Source organism: Cupressus sempervirens, chromosome 5, assembly GCF_028749045.1.
Source record: "Cupressus sempervirens isolate cs-2001-9-10 chromosome 5, ASM2874904v1, whole genome shotgun sequence".
Taxonomy (NCBI): domain Eukaryota; kingdom Viridiplantae; phylum Streptophyta; class Pinopsida; order Cupressales; family Cupressaceae; genus Cupressus; species Cupressus sempervirens.
In genome coordinates, this window is record NC_143122.1 from 459,364,954 (window position 1) to 459,387,109 (window position 22,156).

The 22,156-nt window shown below is 33.9% G+C and overlaps 1 protein-coding gene across 3 annotated transcripts in view; it reads left to right on the top strand.

Moving 5' to 3' along the window:
- LOC149556763 (alpha-taxilin-like protein) overlaps positions 1 to 22,156 on the top strand; it is a 229,416-nt gene that overhangs the window by 127,979 nt on the left and 79,281 nt on the right. For all 3 annotated transcript variants that reach the window (XR_016364782.1, XM_089831280.1, XM_089831281.1), the window contains exon 5: positions 7,890 to 7,978. Coding sequence is in view for 2 of the 3 variants with exons in the window: in XM_089831280.1 (XP_089687406.1) it covers positions 7,890 to 7,978 (89 nt within the window). In the remaining variant the exon portion in view is untranslated. The remainder of the gene's footprint in view (positions 1 to 7,889; positions 7,979 to 22,156) is intronic.

Sequence of the window (22,156 nt, forward strand, 5' to 3'; positions counted from 1 at the left end):
CTATTACTGAAATGTAAAACTTTCAAAGAAATCAACATGAAACATAGACAATCACACATATAACAGATTACTTAGTATTTTGGTCTCGCAAAAAACCCTTGGTCGGAGGGAAAAATTGCTGTGGGAATGGTACTCACAACTCATCATTGCAGTAATAAGGTGCCCAATTAAAAGCTTGCATAAATGTCATCTTCTGAATGACTTCACCCTGTTTGGAGTGACTGATACCTTGTTAGAAGTATCTAAAGTCTTGTTAGAGACTACTTTGTTAAGATAATTTATCCCACTTATACAGTGTTCACCCCCTTCAAGGATTTACAATAAGTTCCAAATAGAACTCATAAATCGTTTAAAGACTACCTGGTTAAGGGATTTCACAATCTTGTGGCTAAACTGTTAGGAATAAATCAACAAGAGTTTGACCTGTGATTGCTTTCACCTAAAGCTTGTTAGATCCTTTCTGCTGCTCCTCTGTTCCACAATTCTTCTAATTCTTGATTCTGTAACTACTGTTCTTTGCTCTTTGCGCAATAGCTCATAATTTTTTTTTCAATGTGCTTGATCATTCTTATATCCTTCTTGCTTTCCTAAACCTTATTAGGGTTTCATAAAGTTTCATCTTGAAGCTTCCATAAACCGTTTTGAATGATTCCCTGACACGTTTCCTTCACTTCTTCTTTAGTCCAGATTCAATGAATTTCCTTCTTTGACAATCATTCCTTTGATTTGCCAATTTGTTCTTTCGTTTAGCTATATGTCCAATTCATTGGTCACCGATAGTGTTATTTTGTACCAATTAGCTTTGTTCACATCCTATGTACCAATAACGATGCAGTTATCCGATAACATTCTCCTCCTTTCCTTTTCTGATAGTAGCTCCAGTTTGCCGATATGACTTGTCTGTTAACCTATATGCTTAACCTATTGACTTGACTTCTTAATAGTGATCGTTTGCTTCTTCATGATTTGTCTTACACGATTTGCCAGCAATGACAACCTTATCAAAATCTTTATTAATAACCTGTGGAGGATTTTGTCAAATGACAGAGAGACGTTCTTTTGATCTAGTTTTAAAAAGTCTTAAACTATATATGTCTTGGTATCCATCCTGGTGTACCCCAGGACGTACCTATACCTAGGCAGACCTGGTGTGGGTGTGCAGGGGTGGGGAAGTGTACTTTTAACTATACAAATCATTTCCTATGGTGAATAAATTTGAGATAATCTGATACTGGAAAATAGATTACAAAATATTACCTAAGTTGGCATCACATAAATAATTTCTGACGGATGAAGCACAAGATACCATGACTTTATATAGAGATAAACACAGGCACAAAACCAGGGTCCTACGTTAAGCAGATAGTCCCAATCTCCTATTGAACAACAAATCAGTAGAAAATGCTCCGTGTGCACTGGTACTTTATTAATTTTCTATAAGGTTGCCAAGTCTTAGTGATCCAGGTATGATGTTCATTAGAGTTGGTCAAAACTTATGGAACCTCTACATATGCCTCATTTTATGTATAATGTTTCTCCTGATTAGTGACTTAAGGATCCATCTCAAGTATTTGACTCTTATAAGTGTTTTGCACTAGAAAAGGATTCAGTACCTTTTAAGGATTCCAAACAGCAACACAAAAAGATGGAGCAGAAAACAGCTTTTAATTAAGTTTAGCAGGGAATGGAGCAAGAGCAGGAAGGGAAGCATAGAGAATCATATCTGCAGAAAGGGCCAGAACCGATGGCCTGCCCAAACAGGGAAAACTGGCTAACAATAATTTGACTGGATCTGCAGAAACAACCAGGCCACTGGCACCTTTTGCAGATCAGCTGTGACTCACTGTGTAGGATGAAGGCATGAAGATGCAGAGCACACAGGAGCTGGACAAGAAAATTCTTCAGACTGCCTTGGGGCAGATTAGACATGGAAAAGCAAAAGAGCTAGAGAGAGTAGTAGACCAGGGAATAACTGTGGTGCCTACCGAAAAGACTTGAAGGTTACCCTGGGAAACAGAGTAAGGAGCTATGCTTTGATGCACATGAGCTACAGTAGACATCTGAATATTTACTTTTTTGCTTATGAAAATCTCATTTATGCTTAAGATGTAGACTTGACATTATGGTTTTCAAGATGATCATTTGTAAGTAAAATAATTACATGCACATTTTCATAATTATCAGACGCATGTGTGATACTGAAAACATAAATACTTTAGAAATGGGTTACACTCTGAGGAGAATGCCTTTACCAGGATGACAATAGCTACATTATTTTTCTCACTCAAACATATAAGAATGGTTCAGGGCATAAATATAAGATGGTGATTGTACCAACTATATAGGTGGGCAACATGGAAGATACAACTTTTTGAAACATGGCTTCCTGACATAATGTGGAGAAGTTAACATAGTCATTAACAGGACAGAAATGCTGAAATTCGGAATGTTTTCCTTGATGTTATTTTGGTAGGCAGCATACAGTATGACAAAAAAAGCTGACAGTGGGATGTTTCACTTGACATTGTTTTGGTAGGAAACATACAGCATCTCCATCATTTATAGACCAAAGGATGTTGTCTGGGGGGGTTTTCTAGCATCGAGAAGACTACCTTTATAGGCCTTGTGATGATAGATGTATGCTAGGCATAGACAACTGCTCTTGTATAACCATCACTGCCAATCATTTATTGATTAAAGAAGTGAAGTTTGAATCAAGCAAGTGAGCTTTTAAAATCAGCTCAAGCCCTTGTTTGGACAGACAGTTGCATGATGGGGAAGAATTGTATATAAGGATTCTCTGTTGGATTCAACATCCTTACGAGACTAAGTGACCAAAAGTAAAACAGAGAAGACACAACGTGAAATCCCTTATATTATACAATAGATGAAGGGCTGTCCACTGCATAATGGACTTTTGCACAATCAGAACAGTAACAATTACTACTCTACGAAAACAAGGCAAGACAAAGTAGTTAAAGCAAAGAAATTAAACATTTAACCGACCTTTTGTACAGATGAAAACCTTTGCATGATGCTCCAGGTCTCATGCTGCCAAATGCTTGCAATTTCATGGGTTCCATCTGGGGACATCAAGAAAATGAACATGCCAATGCATATTACTATTGCATTCTCCACCAGAAATAGAAGCCTCTGAAGTGCTTTAAAGGAAAATAATTTCTTGTTTGATGGACTGTTAGTCATTTTCTGCATAACTTTAGCAACCATCTGTAATATCCCTTTACGGATATTTTCCCCAAACCCTTGATATTTAAGTGCAGATTCAGATCTGGAAAGTAAACCAATACTTAATCTAAATTTCAGAACATTAATTGTTCATAACCAGCAAATAAACATACGAGAAACTTCAGAAAAGAAATGTATTTATTTCTTTCAATAATCAGAAGTACATATTAAAACTAGGAGTTAACTCAAATAACTCAAAATGTGCTACTGTATTATACATCAGCAATATAATAACGTGCAACAACTCAAGTAATCCAATCTTATAAACAGAAAATGACAGTCAGATTGGAAATATAAATGAAACTTGTAAGAAGGCTAGGTTTGCGTCCAACATTCAAACGCTTCTCCAAGGGTTTGCATCCTAGAAGAAGTAACCAGCAACTGTTTCCAGTTCCCAGATTAATATTTGCTTGAATATTATAATCTTCATATCCTCACGTGTGGAGCTTGTTGTCCCTTTATAACTTTTCCCAAAGTGATGTACGCTCTTTTAAGCAATGTGGGATAAAGCACCTTTTCGTCCTTTAGTCACTTAAGTGAACATAGTAACTTTTTAAAATAAAGTGACAAGTTAAATGACTTTAATAGTCACTTAGTCAGGAAACCATATAATCATCAGGCATTAAAATAGCTGACCAAATGAACTCAGATAATCGCATGCAATAGCTCATTGGAAAGTTCTCAGTGAGACGCTTTCAAACCAACATTGAGGTACCAAAAATACTGCACTCTGTTTACTTACTAAAAATAGTACGTATCCGAACAACTTACGAAACTGCTCCGATGGGTCTGAAACTGGAAATGCCTAGGCCAAACCTCGAACTGAACCCTGCAAAGAACCTTTCTGCCCTTGAAACTTAGGTGAAATGAGCCAGCACAGAATTATAATGTCCTAGAAAAAGGGGACATTACACCTTCTTCCTGTTAATGTTAGTTGTGACAAGTAGTATGTAACCTCAGCTCTTCTTCAACGCTGTTTGACATAGTGTTGATGCTGAATGCACCGTTGTAGCATTCTAAAGTGTTAATGAAGGGAGCTTTTACTCTTGAGTCAATCAAGGGATCTTTTACTCCTAAAGTGTTAGCATTTATCATTCTAATATTTTGATCCCTTGTTCTGACCTGGGTTTTGATGTGCAGCTAGCAAGTCATTAGATCCACTTCTCTTTTGAGTCATATCATAGTCGATTGGCCCATTTTATACACTCTTTTGGGATTCATGATTACGTTAGAAAAATAAAAATTAAAGCTCATAGAGCTCTGGTACATGGTAAGCATAAAGAAGAAAATGCCAAAGACTTATTTATCCATTGAAAAGCATGTCGAATTGATCATCTTTTGGGATCATACTATTGGGGTAAGAATTGTGAGATTTCTTTACTTACAACCAGTTTGGAATGCTGTCACATATGTGTTAGAGGCATGCACATTGTTAAATAAACATATTGAAGGTGAGAGGGGAATAATGTGTTTTGGCTTGGAAGCTCAGAAAAGAGAGCATAATTTATGATGTCCTCATGTTTGCAATTGTAGTATAGTAGCAACAAACCCTTATGTGATCAAGAGTGACAGAGCTTAAGAACGTACAGATTAAGGAATAGGCTACAAATATTTTAACTCTTTTGTATTACAAGTATATATTCATATAATGTATAACCACATAATTCTAACTATTATTGTGAGATATATATTTCTTTATGTGTATATCTTGATATACCCCTATCTCTGGAAAAAACAGATTCAATGTATAATTGCCTTGCATTATAAGTTAATTTAGGTTAACTTAGTCATTTACATATTTGTTCCCACATATTTTTACGAATATGTTCCAGGTTCACATTGCTTATTATCTTATGTAACAATGGATAGATATTCTGTACTGACTAGCATGACCCTTCAGATCAATCTGTTCGGCCGCTTGGTCAATATTAATTCCTTTTTATTCTCTATTCTCCTAATTGATACCTGAATGGTGATGGGGGACTGCCTTCTTATATTATATGTCTGCAATGATAAGTCCTTTAACCAATAGACATGCCTTGTGTCCATTCATATCCTTAACCATTGTCTTTGTTATTGTAAATAGTGTCTTTTCATAACATGGTCACGGTTTTTCTAATTAATGATGAGTAATGATTAATTGTAGTTTTTCCACTCCTATAGTAGTCATTGATTGATATCAATGAGTCTTAAGAATAGTCTCCTTTATCCTCATTTGTCTTCAAGACTATCGACAATTCCTCTATTGTGAGCACTAATGATATTACCATTTCTTAATTTATCATTGACGTCATCACGTAGTCATTATTCATCGGTGACTAATCACTTCATTAATGTCTTTTTCTAAAATCGCATCATGAGTTCTTCTCAATCGGTTTTAGTTTTTTCTTTAATTTCTACATGGCTGCAATAATGAAGTTTTCTGATTGATATAGATGGTAGATATAACAATAATTAGAAAGTCCTTCATTTGTTACACTATTTATTATGGCCAATATATGGGTCACATTATAGTATCAATGAATTCTATTATTGTATATGGTATAATGTTAATGGTTATAAATTAATTGTATTGAATTATTTATTGATTATTAGGATATATTTTTAGATATTTTTATTAACATATAATCAATGAGATAATTATTAATAAGTTATAATAGTTGGCTATCAATTATTTATTGACTATATGCATTTATTAAATAAGGAATAATCATATATTTTTCAAAATAATGTATATTTTAAAACAATCATAAATGCATTAAAAATTATATTATATCGTACATTTATCAATTATGGCTTATGACAGTCTTATGCAAGGAAGATATATATTATAAAAAATATAGTGATGACATAAATTATTCAATATGTTTTTTGTTTTTTACTGTTAATAAAAATTAATAATATTTTTGACTTTATGTTTTTAATATAAAGTTTAGCGTTTTTTATTTTTATTTTTATGTGTTAAAACTTAAAAATATAATTTAATAATTTAATTTTTGAGAATCGCATTTCTTTAATTACATAGATGTATATGTATATGCAGATTTATCTATCTATCTATACCAAAGTAATGAGAAGTGGAATTGGATCGGAATCGGCAAGGCTGAATTGAATTGCGAATCGGCCATGAATCGGAATTGAATCGGCCACAAATCGGCAAATTAAAAAAACCCTTGAAATTTAGTGAGTAACTTATTTCATAAACCCTTCATCGCTGATTCGATTCACCGATTCACAAAAAATCGTTTGGTTTGAATCGAATCGCCGAATTGTGTGAATCGCTGCGATTCTTGTTACTATGATCTATATACACATGTTTGTACCCACACACATCCAAATTCATTTTGCTTAGCTTTTTAAATAAAAAACAACATTTTTTTGCTCGTTTGCTAAAAAACCAAATTTCCATTGAAAATGACCTTTTTGAAATATTAACAATTAATGCGTAAAGGATCCTCCTTATCTCTACTAGGATTCTATTTTGCATAATATAACTTTATAATATTTTACATTAAACTACATATTAAAACATAACTTTATAACTTAAGTGTAAATGTTAAAATAGTTTCAAGCACATTGCAGAAAGTCTCACTATAAAGCATTGGAAATTGAAATCAAATATGGTGACATTACATATTAGTTGATTTTGATCATTGTAGGTTCGTTTCTCTCAAGATTTCCTAGTGTGAGTTGAACACCCAATTGAAAATAGACTATAAATGAATAATCAGAATGTATCCAGGGCTCCAGGGGGTCACATCCCCCCTTTCCAAATGCTAGCATCCCAAGGACTTGGGGGCACCATTCCGAAGTCCCCAATTATGCCGCCGGTCAGCTTTCAATCGCCGCCTAAGGCTCTACCTCCCAAGAGATGATTACATGCCTCCCTTCACTACATTTGGACATTTTGTACTTTGTTTTGATATCATGCTACTCTAGTTAGTATTTTACTTCTCAATAGTCTTGTACACCTTTTCATAACTTGTATTTTAAGTACCATGTGTATAGCACATACTATATATGCCCCGTCCTTCCGTTCCCTCGCCGATGTTCATTTGCCATCCCTAAATTGATGCCCTTTGTCGCCACATTGCGAAAACCTGTCTCCCTGTTCTGCCACCTGGTGTAACTATGGAAATATCTCAGTTAGCAAGATTGAGATAAAGGAAAAATGGTTTCATCCCACGTATGAAACTGTTTACTTTCTTTTCCAGAGCTTCTTACTGGTGCATGTTTGACTTTTCTTCTGTCTATTACTTGGACTTTTTACATTTTCTTGGAAAGCATTCATATTATGTTATTGTGGTTTTTTGATTTATGTACTGAATACATTTCTGTAGTGTAATGTCAATAAGCTTGGACATTTTGATTTTCAAGTTTTATCTTTTAGTGTCTATAAAAATTTACATTCCATATCTGCTCATTTCATTCTTATAATAATTTATAGGTTATTGATTCAAATGATTTTTGGTATAGTTCTAAAATGTCCTTTTTTGGTTCTCACTGAAGCCATGTTCCTTGGTCATATGACATATTATTGGCAGGATAAATTTGATTTATCTTCTTTGTGACATACAAATCTATATGCAGCTTTTCTTTCTGGAAAATATACCTTTTATACGTTTTGCATTTCCTTTGTGCAGTGCTTCTAGAATTGAAGAAAAACATAGCCCTCCGGGAAAAGCTAGAAGCTCTTTGCAGAGAATTGCAACGCCAGAACAAAATGCTCACAGTATGGTTACCTGTCTTTTTCCTTGAGGAAGAAAATGCTGCTATTGAACTGCTTATTGCTTGTATGGCTGACTGAATGAGAGTTGCACATTCCATTTGTTTGCAAAACTTGACTATTGACAATTTGGAAATTTAATGCCATAAACTTATGCGAGTTGTAGATTGGACATTTTTCAAGGCAAATAATAATGTGCAGATGGAAAATGCACAATCCTAATGTTGAGTGTGGTAATTTTGTCGCCACTACCTCTGCTGGAGCAGACAAGCTCAAATTTAATAGTTGTTATTTGCCACTGCCACCAACACATCAGGATAATGTTTTGATTCATATTTACTCTGGAACATGGATTGAAATTTCTGCTAAAAACTTAAAATAACTGAGATGAACGATCTCCTAGTCCTAATGATAGTTAATATGTTTTGGCCTTTCCACAACTCAAATTATGTTTGTGTCTGTTTGCATAAGGCAACAACACACCACTGTAATAAAACTCATGGGAACCTGGGTCTTTGGTAATGTTATCAAGTTTCAACACATTTTTTTGTCTCAATTAGTAAGGAAATACAATTACATTTCACAGTTGTAAATATGTTTGGCCTTACCACAACTCAAACATAGAATGGTTGTAGTACAATATGCCAGAACATGAATTCAATACTATCAGTATCAACATATGCAATTATTACTAATGGCAACCATACCAAGAATATGTGAGGGAGAATAGTATTCTTGTAGTCATTAGCAAAAACAAGTGCATCATTCATGTTCAAATGTTCTTAAATAAGGTGCTTGGTTGGTTAGGGAGACCAATTGACACATCCCCTTGCCACCTAACTACCCAAATCCACTACTATCTCTAATTACATTATTGTTTTATTATGCTCTAGATCCCCCCGCCCTCCAAAAAAAAAAGAAAAAAGAAAAAAGAAAAAAAGAAGTTGTGTTCTAGACAACTACCCAACAATTTAGCAAAAAGAGACTACACTTCAAGCTGTAGAGTGGAAAGACATCCTTGAATTGAGGTGCGTTGCTGCCTAAGAAGCCGTAGATCCCGTTCTATTGGCAGTTGCTTAGCTCAGGCTGCTTGTAATAGTCACAAGGCATCCATCCAGTCCTTTTCTGCTAAGGCTAACATTTCTGCTCGAGTTCCCTTCTCGAATTTCCATTCTTCCTTGATTTTTCTTGCGATTACCTTTGCTTTTTGTATTTCTATGAATGTCTTCCTGAACATTCCCTCCATCTGTCCTAGTAATTATGATGAAGTAATCGAAAAATATTTTCTTGTTATTAACAAAGATGGAGAGGTCAATTTATACAAGAGGCTGAACAATGTTTCCTTAGGAAACAACCCTAAAGAATAGAAACATTCTATTCTGGAAACAAAAAACTTAATATTAGAAACATTCTAATATTTATAGAAGATTACAATAGATAATAACCATTAGATACTAAACAAAGATAATAGAAACAACCTATTATTGTAATACCCTCCCTTAATGGTTAATCTATCTAGAGCATGATGCTGTCAAAAAGCGCAAAAGGCAGAATCTGTCTGCTCAAGGGGCTCTGCACTATTCACTGTGGGCTGCGAAATAGATTACTTAGATAGGGCAGCTGAATGCTTCTGACATTCAACCTTCATGTGCCCATACTTGTGGCAAAAGTTGCATTGAATGTTCTTTTTCTAGGAGCCTTCTGAATTTGGAGCAAAGAATGTCTGTTGATGTTCTTTGGATAATGGTCCAAAACAAACCGCAAAAAGCCATGATTTTTAGGAGAAAATCGAAAAAAATTGAACACGTTTTTTGGGGTGAAAAATCAATCAAAACCCAACATAATTTTTGAGGTGAAAAATCAATCAAAACCCAACATGATTTTTGAGGTGAAAAAACAATCAAAACATGACAATGCAAAGCTTCTATTTTTAAGAAAAAATGGTAAAACCCTACAGATAATTTTTGAGGAAAAAATTGCACACCCACAAAGGAATTCCATGCAACTTTGCAAATTATAGAATCCGAAAATTTTGAGCGAAAATTTATAGAAACCCATAAGAATCTTGTTTTTTTGGAAAGAAAAATGAAAATCCATCAGATATATATATATATATATATATATATATATATATATATATATATATATATATATTTGTAGGAAAAAAATTATGAAAACCCACCATAATTTTGAAGGGAGGCAAAACACGAAACTTTGCATGGTAAAGCAACACATGCAAACAACATGCAAGTACATGCAACTTGTCGTGTCCCCTATTTTGCTGCTTTTAAAATGGAATTTTACAATAGTAATAATAATTAAAATATAAGAATAAATGATTAAATGAAAAATAAATAAATTATAATTATATTATTATAATTAAATATTTTAGTTTATTAAAATGAATAATAATGATATTATTACAAATAAATAATGATATTATAATATAAATATTATTATATATCAAAATTGTAATTCAAAGATACATATTGATAATACGAAATCTGCATTCTAGAAATGACAATGATAAAAAATCAGTCCCTAACACTAAAAGCGTATCAAAGTTATGTCACCGCTTGCATTGATATTTGGAGAGTTGTCAAGTATGAAGATTTACGTCAGGTTCCTTTACCAAGCAACTCTTCATTCGGGGAAGATAATATAAACGGACAATCCTCTTCACTTTTGAAGGCATCATCGAACCTTGGCCTCTACATGGTATATAGGAAAGATTGGACATAATACAAATTACCTTTCCTAACAAAGGTGGACAAAGACTTACACGGCATCAACACTGATACAAGAGGATTATGTTATTATTCACAGAAGCAAGTGATCGAATCGTAACAAATATATTTTGTAAATACTACTGCCATCAATGCTCAAAATCTCAAACAGATTTCCACTACTCAGTGTCAACATATGTTATCAGAAAGATCATTTTGCAAAAGACCAATAACAAAGTCCATATTGAATGGGAAATTACTTACGAATCAGATTTAGGTATGCATAAGAGAGAAACCGCCTAGGGCACGAACTGTGACAAGCATTCACGTCAGAGATACTGATTTAGAATAACATCTTCATCAATATAGACGATAGTGTTAGGATGACTATAAGTGATTAAGAGGAAATATAGGATATCGTAGACGGACAAAGAGAGATCAGATACAAAGGAATGAGCACAAACAGAGGGGAAAGATATCTGAAACCAATACAGAAGTCAAACATCTATCAACTTAAACTGAGAGTAAATATCATTCATCGTGGACCTTGGCTCGTAGCAAGTAACAAGTGGATATTATACAAGGAGAATTACAAATTCGATAATAAAAGTGTGAAGAAAGCATCACAAGTTATAACATAAAGAATATGATATAAAACTCCAACATTCAAATCAATACACACATACATGAGATAACAAGTCACAATTCATATATTATTACTTAGTATTGTTTCCTTGAGCAAATTGCCTCATCCCAAGTCTGTGATGTGTAAACAGATATATCCTCAAAGGGCAAGCTCACTTATCTTTGTTAAAGCATTACCTACCTATATTTTTGTATTCAAACATCATAGTCCAATTATTATATTAAATTATTAAACAACGCCACCATAGCATCTTATATTACTAAACATCAGATATTACTTCCTGTTTACATGAAGAACTATACATATATTTAAGAAATAATAATTGTTGCCTTGGTATAACATCTTGACTCGATTCTAATTCAATCTTTTGAATAATAAGAAATCAAAAATTGGTAATTGCCTTAGTTTTTTGGATTTGTATACCAAGGGACATTACACAACCCTAAAAAAGTAGAGACCCAGAAAATTTGAAGGGTGACCCCAGGAGAGAGCTCAAATAACCCAAAAAGAATGTTGTTGGTCTTTGAATCGGTTGGCTCGAAAATTGAGACACAAAAATCGAGGCATCGATAAAAAACATACAACCTAGTTGAGATCTCAAAAAAATCGACTAAGAATTTGTAATATTTTTGATCCAGTATAGAAAATTAGGGTTTTGAACAAAAATGACCCTCCTGCAAAAAGACTCACAAAAAATCGCAGAGATGTGCCAAAAAACAGATGGATCTGTATAGAAATGGGTTGCAAAACAGAACCGCAAGTCGTTGGTTTCAGAATTCTCAGAACAGAAACCCTAGTTGGATTATAGAGAGAGTTGGAAGCAAATATGCATGTAAATTATTTTCAAAAATAAAAGGCAGATAGTTTCAACCAAGAAATTATAATCATTTTCGAAAAAATTTAGAGTATTGGTTCTAATATCATATTACGAAGCAATTGGAATTTTTTTGCTTGTTATTAATAGAGACCAAGAGGTTAATTTATACAAGAGACTGAATGATGTTTCCTTAGGAAACAATTGTAAAGAATAGAAACATTCTATTCTATAAACAAAAAACTAAATATTAGAAGCATTCTAATATTTACAAAATTATTACATAGATAACCATTAGATGCTAAACAGAGATAATAGAAACTATCTATTATTGTAATAGTAACTACATAAAGGGTGGCTGTTCTGTTTTCCCTGTTTTGCTTTCCATGAGGATGCTCCATTCTTCATTACACTCCTCCAGCATAAATTCTAAAAGGAATTTCGCTGCCTTTACAATTATGTCCATATCCTAAGCCTTCTTTACGACTTCCTTTGCGGCCTCTACCATTTCCTGCAATCCTATTAAGAGTTTTCAACCTTCTCTCCAAGTGGAAGTACCTTCTTTTCCATGGTGCCTTCTATGTGTTCCTTTTTTGCTTCCATCCTATCTTCTTTTAATAAAGTGGTTGTAGGTGGGGGTACTTCCATTTCTTAAATTTGGAATTTCTCCAACAACTTACCTGCCTCATCTTTATCCTTTTCCTGTCCTTGATTGTTGTTTTGGTGGTTGGTACCCAACTGTTCCTCTTAGGTCCCTTTTCTTCTAGTCTGTGTTGGTGTAACCACTAGGGCAATTGGCTGAGCTACCGTAATTGTTTGGTGATCTTGATAGTATGTGGTGTCTTCCTATTAGCTTGCAGATCCAGTACCTTGGGCCGAGGTATATGTTTCGCTGGAACCATTTATGCTACGTTAGACAACTATGCTGTTCTAAACGCTATTCGTTTAGCTTCCCAGTTTAGAATTACCCGTCCATTCTCTGTCTAAAAATCAAGCATAGTTTCAAAAAACAAAAAAACTAAAAAGACTTGATGAAAGCCTTTAGTAAAAGGATTCATTATATCAATTGGAGTCAATTGATTGATCAATACTAACGAATTAAACAATGAACTAAACTTAGAGAAGCGAAACTAAATTGAAAAGTTTCGTACTATTACCTACATTTTGTGGTGACAAAATGCAAATCACAATTAGCTCTGTCTGGGGAATGTTGCTTGTTTTTTCTTCAAAACAATGAGTGACATAGAATCCAATTCTCTAAGTGCCTTCATCCACTCCATTGGGCTATAGAGTCAGGCGACCAAAAGCAAAACAAAACCAACGCGACTAAAACAAAGCAAATCTAGTAAAACAAAAATGTGCAAGCACATTTATTAACAACAAAGAAAAACCTACCTAATTAAAACTAGCCAAAAAAGAAAAATCATAGATGAAACCATTTACTTGTTCAACAAAATAACCACCATTTTTAGTAACTTGTAGTACCTTGCATGTTGACATGTAACTTCACATAGATGGAACACGAACAACTGGAGCAATGATGTTAAGGCTTGATTTAACACCTCTTGGAAGAAATGAAGAAATTCACCTTTTTGAGATGAATCATGTGTATTGCTACTTGAAGATATGTCCATGAATTGAAACTGCTCCTCGAGAACTGAAAAATATTTTTTGACATCTTTGATAGTATTTTCATGTTCAGGTAAATGTGGAATCTTTAGCTTTCCATTAGCCTCCAACTATGCAAGATGTTATGAGAAGTTCTTTTCCAAGCTTCAGGATAGAACATTAGGCAAAATGTACTCAAGTTCATGACCTTGAGACACAAATACATCATTATTAGCTTGCTTTGAACTTGCTTGCATATCCCCTTTTATAATGTGTTTATTGGAAGAAAAATTTTCCTTCATTTTTCCAATTGCAAGCTTCTTCAATGGTGAAACCAATTTTTGTTGATTCCCAACAATAGAACTATGAGGAATAGTTGGAAGAGGCTTCCTTTGTACATCTTCGTAGAACATGCCTTGAGCTATTTTCTTTTTGAGGGCAAGTAACTCATTTGCTAACCTCTGCACTACAGGATACGTCCATGTGCTGGAAGAAAATGAACTTGAAGAATGATGACTTTCTTCAAACTCATTTGCTTCTATTCTTATTTTCCTAGCAAGAATAAGATCATCTTCAATTTAAATCACTAATGTCTATGAAACTGCAATAGTCGAGGCTTCTCTTCTTAATAGAAAACTGGCTTCAGGAATTTGAGCATTTGACAAAGGAACACTTCAAATTGGTAGTTGTAGGTTGAGCAACAACTATAATTTTTTGTGTCAATTTGTTGAAATGAGCAACAAATTCACGCACAGGTACGGCTTGAACCTTTCCACAAACTTGGCTATGAGGGCAGCCCACTCTATGATAGTATGTGGTGGTAAATGGTAAAACCAATCAGAAACGGTGCCTTGTAGAGTTTCTACGAACAACTTAATAGACACGTCCATGTATTCAATTGCATGAAAACCACATGCAATGTAGAAAGTGTTAAAACTATAACTTCGGTCCTCATATTAGTCTGACTATGCAGATTGCAGAATCCTCTTAGTTTATATAAAACCATTTTGAAGGCTATTAATACATTGCCCCTTGGTTAGGGATGATCAGCGATCTTTGGTGATGACTATATGTTAGCATTAAACATCAACTAAATTAGTTATGTTCGTTGTTAAACTAAATCTCTTTTCTAGGCACCGACTATGAGAAGGCATTGTAGGCCGAGCTAGATAGAGTCATGTCCCTTTAAGGGACATGCCCTTTGGTTATGGTATATAAGGAGGGTATTGTTGTAGTTAAAGAGCACACAAAGAATATCAAGTCTCCACCTTTAAGCAACCCTACCACAAACAACTTGCTGTGATAAATATATAAATCAAAAAGACAATTAATATTGTAATCTCATTTCAAGGTCAAATAAGAAGGAAGATCAGAACAAGTAAAGAAGGTATTATCTTAGATCTGATTATTAAGAATTTGCAGAACTTTACATGGTATTAGAGCTCTGTTAGTTGAACCTTGACTCTGCAAATTAAACAATCAGACTTCTTATATCTAGCACCATTATCCTGTCTTCAATGGCATACACAATCAGACCCGATGACAGTTTTGATGGGAAAGAACACTTCAATGCTTGGAAATTCAGAATCATGATAAGTTTTGAAGAAAATGATGTAAAGTAGTTTGTGATTCAGCATCCAAACAACTTGTTGTTGAACCTAATAAAACTATTTGGAATAAAGGAAACAGGAAAGCCATGCAAATCATTCTAGATGGAGTAAAAAGTGAAATAGTACCCATGCTAACAAAACATCAAACAACATTCAATATGATGAATGCATATGAGGTTAACAATGCAACTAGAGTCCTCTCACTAAAAAGACAACTAAATCATATACAGATAAAGAAGGGAGAATTGATGAATTCTTTCTTCCTAAGGGTTGCCAGTCTAAGAGATGAACTTGCAAGTATAGGAACCATAGTTGATAACAAAGAATTAACACTAATGGCTATAGATGGATTACCAGATTCATGCGAAACATTCACACAAGGAGTAAGTGCTAGAGACAATCTTCCTGACTTCAATAGACTCAAGGGAGATTTTCTTCAGGAAGAATCCAGAAAACTTAAGAAAGGGGGAAAGTTCAGAATTGAAGACGAAGAACTTCATATTCTCAACGCAAATTCCTATAAAGGTAAGAAGAAGCACTTCAAGAAGAAGAAAGGCAATCAAAAGAATGACAAACTTAAGAAAGATCTATCCAAAATAAAATGTTTCAAATGCGAAAAGTTTGGACACTATAGATCTAATTACTCAGAGAATTCTAAACAACAAGTGAATTGCACAAACATTACTAGGGAAGAAGACAACTATGATCTTGAGAATCGTGTAATGTATTTGGTACTATCAAATGAAGTCTCAAATAAGGCATGGGTGATTGATAGTGGATCATCTCAACATATTACATAATACAGAGAAGCACTAGACTATAACGGAAAAAAATTAATGGCAAAGTCACCATCAGTGATAATTTAGCACATTCCGTCAAAGGAATTGGAAATTGCACCTCAAAACTAAAGTCAGGTAGTTCTCTTCTTCTCAAAGGAGTAGTCTATGTACTAGGAATAAAAAGGAATCTAATCTTGGTTACAACACTTGAAGATGATGGACGTAATGTTGCATTCATGGATGGTAAAGCAATGACCTAGGCTAAGAATTCATTTAAGAAAGCAAAATTTATTGGTAAAAGAAAGGGTACTTGTATGAATTAAATTTAGAACCTAGTCGACCTATTCAAATCTTAATTCATGATGCTGATATAAATGAAATATAGCACATAAAGTTAGGACTTCTAAATTTCAATACCTTATCAACTATGGAGCAGATGGTTATTGGTTTACCTAAACTAAATAAAGATCACTCAAGCATATGCAATGGATGCGCTCTGGGTAAGAACACCAAAAGTACATTTCATTATAGCACTAGAAAAACTAAGAATGTTTTGGAATTAATCCACTCGGATTTGTGTAGACCTATGTCTGTTCCTTCTCTTGGAGGATTTCGATACTATATATTTTTTATAGATGACTTCTCTAAAAAAACTTGGATTTACTTCTTAAAATGTAAAGAATTAGAAAAATCTTTAAGAGATTTAAACAATTTAAAATCTTAACTGAAAACTTATCAGGACATAAACTTAAAACTCTTAGGACTGATAATAGAGGGGAATATACCTCAGATTTGTTTAATGAGTTTTATAAAGAAACTAGAATTAAGAGGGAGCATACCGTTCCTTATAACCCACAACAAAACAAGGTATCGGAAAGGAAAAATAGGACAACTATAGAAGCTGCAAGAGCTATGATATTTGATCAAAATTTAGAATATTATCTTTGGACAAAAGCCTCTTGTATTGTTGTCTATATTCAAATCAAAAGTCCTCACTCCTACCTTAGAGATAAAACTCGTGAAGAACTCTTTACTAAGGTTAGACCTAATATAAGTCATCTTAGGATTTTTGGGTGTCTAGTATATATACATGCTCCAAAAGAAAAGAGAACTAAGTTAGAACCCTCTGGGAGGAAAGCCATTTTTGTTGGGGATAGTGAAAGATCTAAAGCATATAGGATTTGCATACCTAGTCAAAAAAATATTGAACTTAGTAGGGATGTAATATTTGAAGAAGATTTAGTAGTCAAAAGAGCTCTATGTTTTGAAGAACCCTCTCCTTTACCTTTTGTTCTGAAGGAAATACTGAATCTGAGTCTCAGAGGGAGAACATTGAAGAAATTGAAGATGAAATTCAAAACCTCAATCTTGAAGAAACCAAAAATTCTAAGAAAAGACCACTTTGGGCCATTAAGATAGTAGTGGAAGCACAAGACATCGCTACACCGTCTGGAACATTCAGAGAAAGTAAAAGACCTAAAAGATTTTCTAGTTATGCAACAAATATGAATAATTTATCTAAATCAGAACCAACCAATGTTTCAGATGCTATTAAATATACAGCTTGGAAGGATTCCATGACAGAAGAATACCAATCCATTATGAAGAATGATGTTTGAGAAATTGTTCCAAGACGTGAATGAAAAATTTGTTCTTTCTTCCAAGTGGATATTTAAAATCAAGCATGCTGCTGATGGTAGGATTGAAAAATATAAACTCAGATTCGTAGCCAGGGGATTCTCTCAGAAAGAAGGGATTGATTATGAAGAAACCTTTGCTCTTGTTTCTAGATACACCTCCGTAAGAGCAGTCCTAGCTATTCCAACATCAAAGGGATGGAAAGTACATTAGATGGATGTAAAAACAACTTTTCTGAATGGAAAGATTACAGAAGAGGTATATTTGGAGCAACTTGAAGGATTTGAAACTCATAACCCTAAAATTTTTGTTTGTAGGCTCAAGAAAGCTCTCTATGGGCTTAAATAGGCTCCAAGGGCACGGTATGAAAAAATTGATAAGTATCTTACCAGTTTAGGATTTTCCAAGAATGAAGCTGATCCAAATCTATATTATAAAAAGGATAAAGATGATATGGTAATTTTGATACTATATGTTGATGATTTACTAATAACAAGTGATGATCATCTCATAGATCAATGCAAGAAAGATCTAATCAGAGAATTTGAGATGAAAGATTTAGGACTCCTTCATTACTTCCTAGGATTGGAAGTATGGCAGAATTCTGATAGCATCATACTCGATCAAAGAAATTATACATTAGATATCTTGAAGAGATTCAGAATGTGGAAATGCAGGCCTATGTCTTCTCGGATGGAGACTAATTTACATAAACTTAAGGAAGCAACAACAGAATCACCTTCCATAGATTCTACTCTTTACAGACAGATGATTGGGTCCCTTATGTACTTGGTAAATACAAACCTGACATTTGCTATGCTGTTAATGCATTAAGTTAGTTTATGTGTGAGCCAAAGGAGATTCACCTAGTTGCAGTAACACACATCATGAGATTCTTACAAGGCACTCTTAACCTTGGGTTCAAGTATGAGAAAGTTGAATTAGACCTACGTGGATACACAGACTCATATTGGGCTGGAAGTGTTATTGACAAGAAAAACACTTCAGGATGCTGTTTCCGTTTAGGCTCACCAATGATATCATGGATATGCAAAAAGTTAGTCTTCAATAGCAAAAAGTTTTGTAGAAGCCGAATACATTGCAATAGTGATGGCCTCTCGAGAAGCAGTTTGGCTTAGAAAGTTACTTGTGGGATTATTTGGTCAAGCCATGAATCCTACGATTATTCATTGTGATAATCAGAGTTCAATTGAGCTTTTTGTGAATCCAGTTTTTCATGACAGGTCTAAACATATCGAAATTCCTTAGCATTATGTAAGAGATATGGTAGACATGAATACTATAAAAGTAGAATACATTTGCATTGCAGATCAGACAGCAAATATTCTTACCAAAGCTCTCTCTTGAGTGAAGATAGACCACTTTAGGAAAAGACTTGGTATGGTTGAATTGTAATTCATTTGTATTCTTTACACTATTAATAAAATAATTTTATTTTCAGGCTATTGACTATTATGGGCTCCACCATTTGTATTCATTATTTTAATGGTGACGATCTTTGAGATAATGAACGCTTGTATGAAATACATTATGAGAGATGACGATCTCTTAGATAATGTGCTAAACAGGAGAGATCTACTACCATTCAAGATCACATTGTGATATAGACATTGTTATGCATATAAGTCGCAATTTGGATAACAGAAGAATTCTATTATTCTCTGGAGTTTATCCTATGTTCTGGTAGATCTTAACTCAGGATCATGTTGTGATATAGGAATGCCAATACCTATGAGTCACAACTTGGATAAATGAAGAATTTAATTATTCTTTGGATATTATCCTGTATATTGTATTCATTGCAATATTGTTATCACTAGTATAAGTGATATGTCATATCACAGATATGGTAATATGACATAGGATCATGTGTTCAATAATACCACATGCTAAGAAGAAGATTCAGATAGATATAGAGTATCATTTTATGCTTATTCATTGTAATTGATGATTCTAGATATGTTATCTCTTAGTATGATTATCGAGTTAAGAGGGAATGTTAAAACTATAACTTTGATCCTCATACTGGTTTGATTGTGTAGATCACACAATCTTCTTAGTTCATATAAAACCATTTTGAAGGCTATTAATAGATTGCCCCTTGGTTAGGCATGATCGGCAATCTTTGGTGATGACTATATGTTAGCATTAAACATCAAATAAATTAGTTATGTTTGTTGTTAAACTAATCTCCTTTCTAGGCACCGATTATGAGAAGGCATTGTGGGCCGACCTAGATAGGGTCATGTCCCTTTAAGGGACATGCCCTTTGGTTATGGTATATATGGAGGGTATTGTTGTAGTTAAAGGGCACACAAAGAATATCAAGTCTCTTCCTTTAAGCAACTCCGCCACAAACAACTTGCTGTGATAAATATATAAATCATAAAGACAATTAATATTGTTATCACATTTCAATGTCAACTAAGAAGGAAGATTAGAACAAGAAGTAAAGAAGGTATTATCTCAGATCTGATTATTTAGAATTTGCAGAACTTTGCAAAAAATAGCAGTATGCTAATTAAGATGTTGGTCATCACCGAAAAACTTGGGAAAGTTCTTTCGTGAGCCATCAGGAAGATCATGTAGAGGTGGAGCTAGATTCAACGGTCCAAAAGCGCCTAAGGACCTTGGGCCATTTACATGTCCTTGGTAAATGTGTGAAACAACTTCATAAAGCAAGATTACAATGAATATTTACGATGAAAAAGGACACGGGTATGCTTCAAATGAAAGCATGAGGCTCTCAAATGCATGTCGTATCCCCAACAGAGTCGCCAAAAAACTGCATGGGAGACAAAGTGTCTCCTATATTAAAGGGAAGGCTCCCCCTTCTCACCGTTCCTTGGATCAACTCAAGGTAAGCAAGAAGGTGAAAGATTTTGTAAGGGGCGTTACCAATATTCGTTCCTCTTATCTTTCAGAAAAGAATCCACTTATTGACGGAGTGAGGAACAAGCAAGATGAAATCTCTAACTAAACTTCTATCTAGTAGCTGAAAACAGTGATATCGATAAACGAACACCAACTCAAAGGCTGATTGAAAGCATACCAGTTTGGCTCTGAGTCCTGTTTATTTAATTTATAAGAAAAATCACTACCATTGGGGCACAAAGACTTTCAGAAGTAGATGATTTCTATTCTATTCTATAAGAAAAACCTCTACTATTGGTGCGCAAAGACTTCTAAAAGTAGCAAAATTCTAACTCTTTTTTGTAAATTTGAGATGGTAACACAAGCTACTATTAAAGCTTCTAGTCTACATATTACCACAATTGCTCCCTGTCAGAGCTTGGACTCTAATTGCTTCTTAGTTCACTATGCTCTATTATTCAACATATAATAACATGATAAAAAGATAATATGCACAAATTACACTCAAAGCGTCTAAATTGCTCTATCACAATTGCTTCTAGTTGAAGCTTCAAATCTAGTTGCTTCTTTTATTCACTTTTCTCCCAAAGTGGTACTACACAATCAAAGTTATGCTTGCATAAGTTTGGTAGAACTTTCTTGCATACAACAAAAGATGGTTTTTACAATGAAGGGGCACTCTTTTATATAGGCAAAGGAGTTGAAAAAAAGGAGGAAAAAGTGGAAGCAACTCAACCAACTTTGACTCGGTTTAACTAATAGGAGAAATAATTAGATTACATTTCATTACACATGTAAATCTTATTACATGTAATTACCAAGGTTGCATGGGTACTTGTACCCACACCCTTGGTACTCGTACCCACGTACCCAAGTACCGGGTACACGTATCCCACGTACCGGGTACTCAATGGAGAGCATCATAGCTAAGGACCTTGATTAAGATTCTGATTTTTTTTTTGGTTTTTTTATTTTTGTATTAGCTTGTTGTTTATCAAACTTAATTCAATACCAAAACAATTTGAAACTTTGATACTCATTAACAATAAACTTTATCACTGTTCAAGTCATAAGTTTATCATTTGCAATATGTCATTGTCATATGATTTAGGATCTTCTTGTTCATGTTTAAAGTGTGCCTTCTTTGTTATGTATCTAAGCATTTATCATGTATTATTATTTCAAACATATAACAAATCTGAAACTGAAAACAATACATTACATTTGCAAACTTTATCACTGTTTTTGTTTTGAAAAACCATTGTCATGACTCATAATTTCAAATTTTTTATAAATATAAAAGTATAATTTTTAAATAAGTTTGACATAACCAAGTACCCCTGTTCCCTTTTATGAAAAATACTTTAAACATTAAACATTCAGCAATAGCATATATATATATAAATAACAATTTGACTTATGGCTCATATTTTCAAATTTCTTGTTTTGAATGCTCAATGTCTAGACT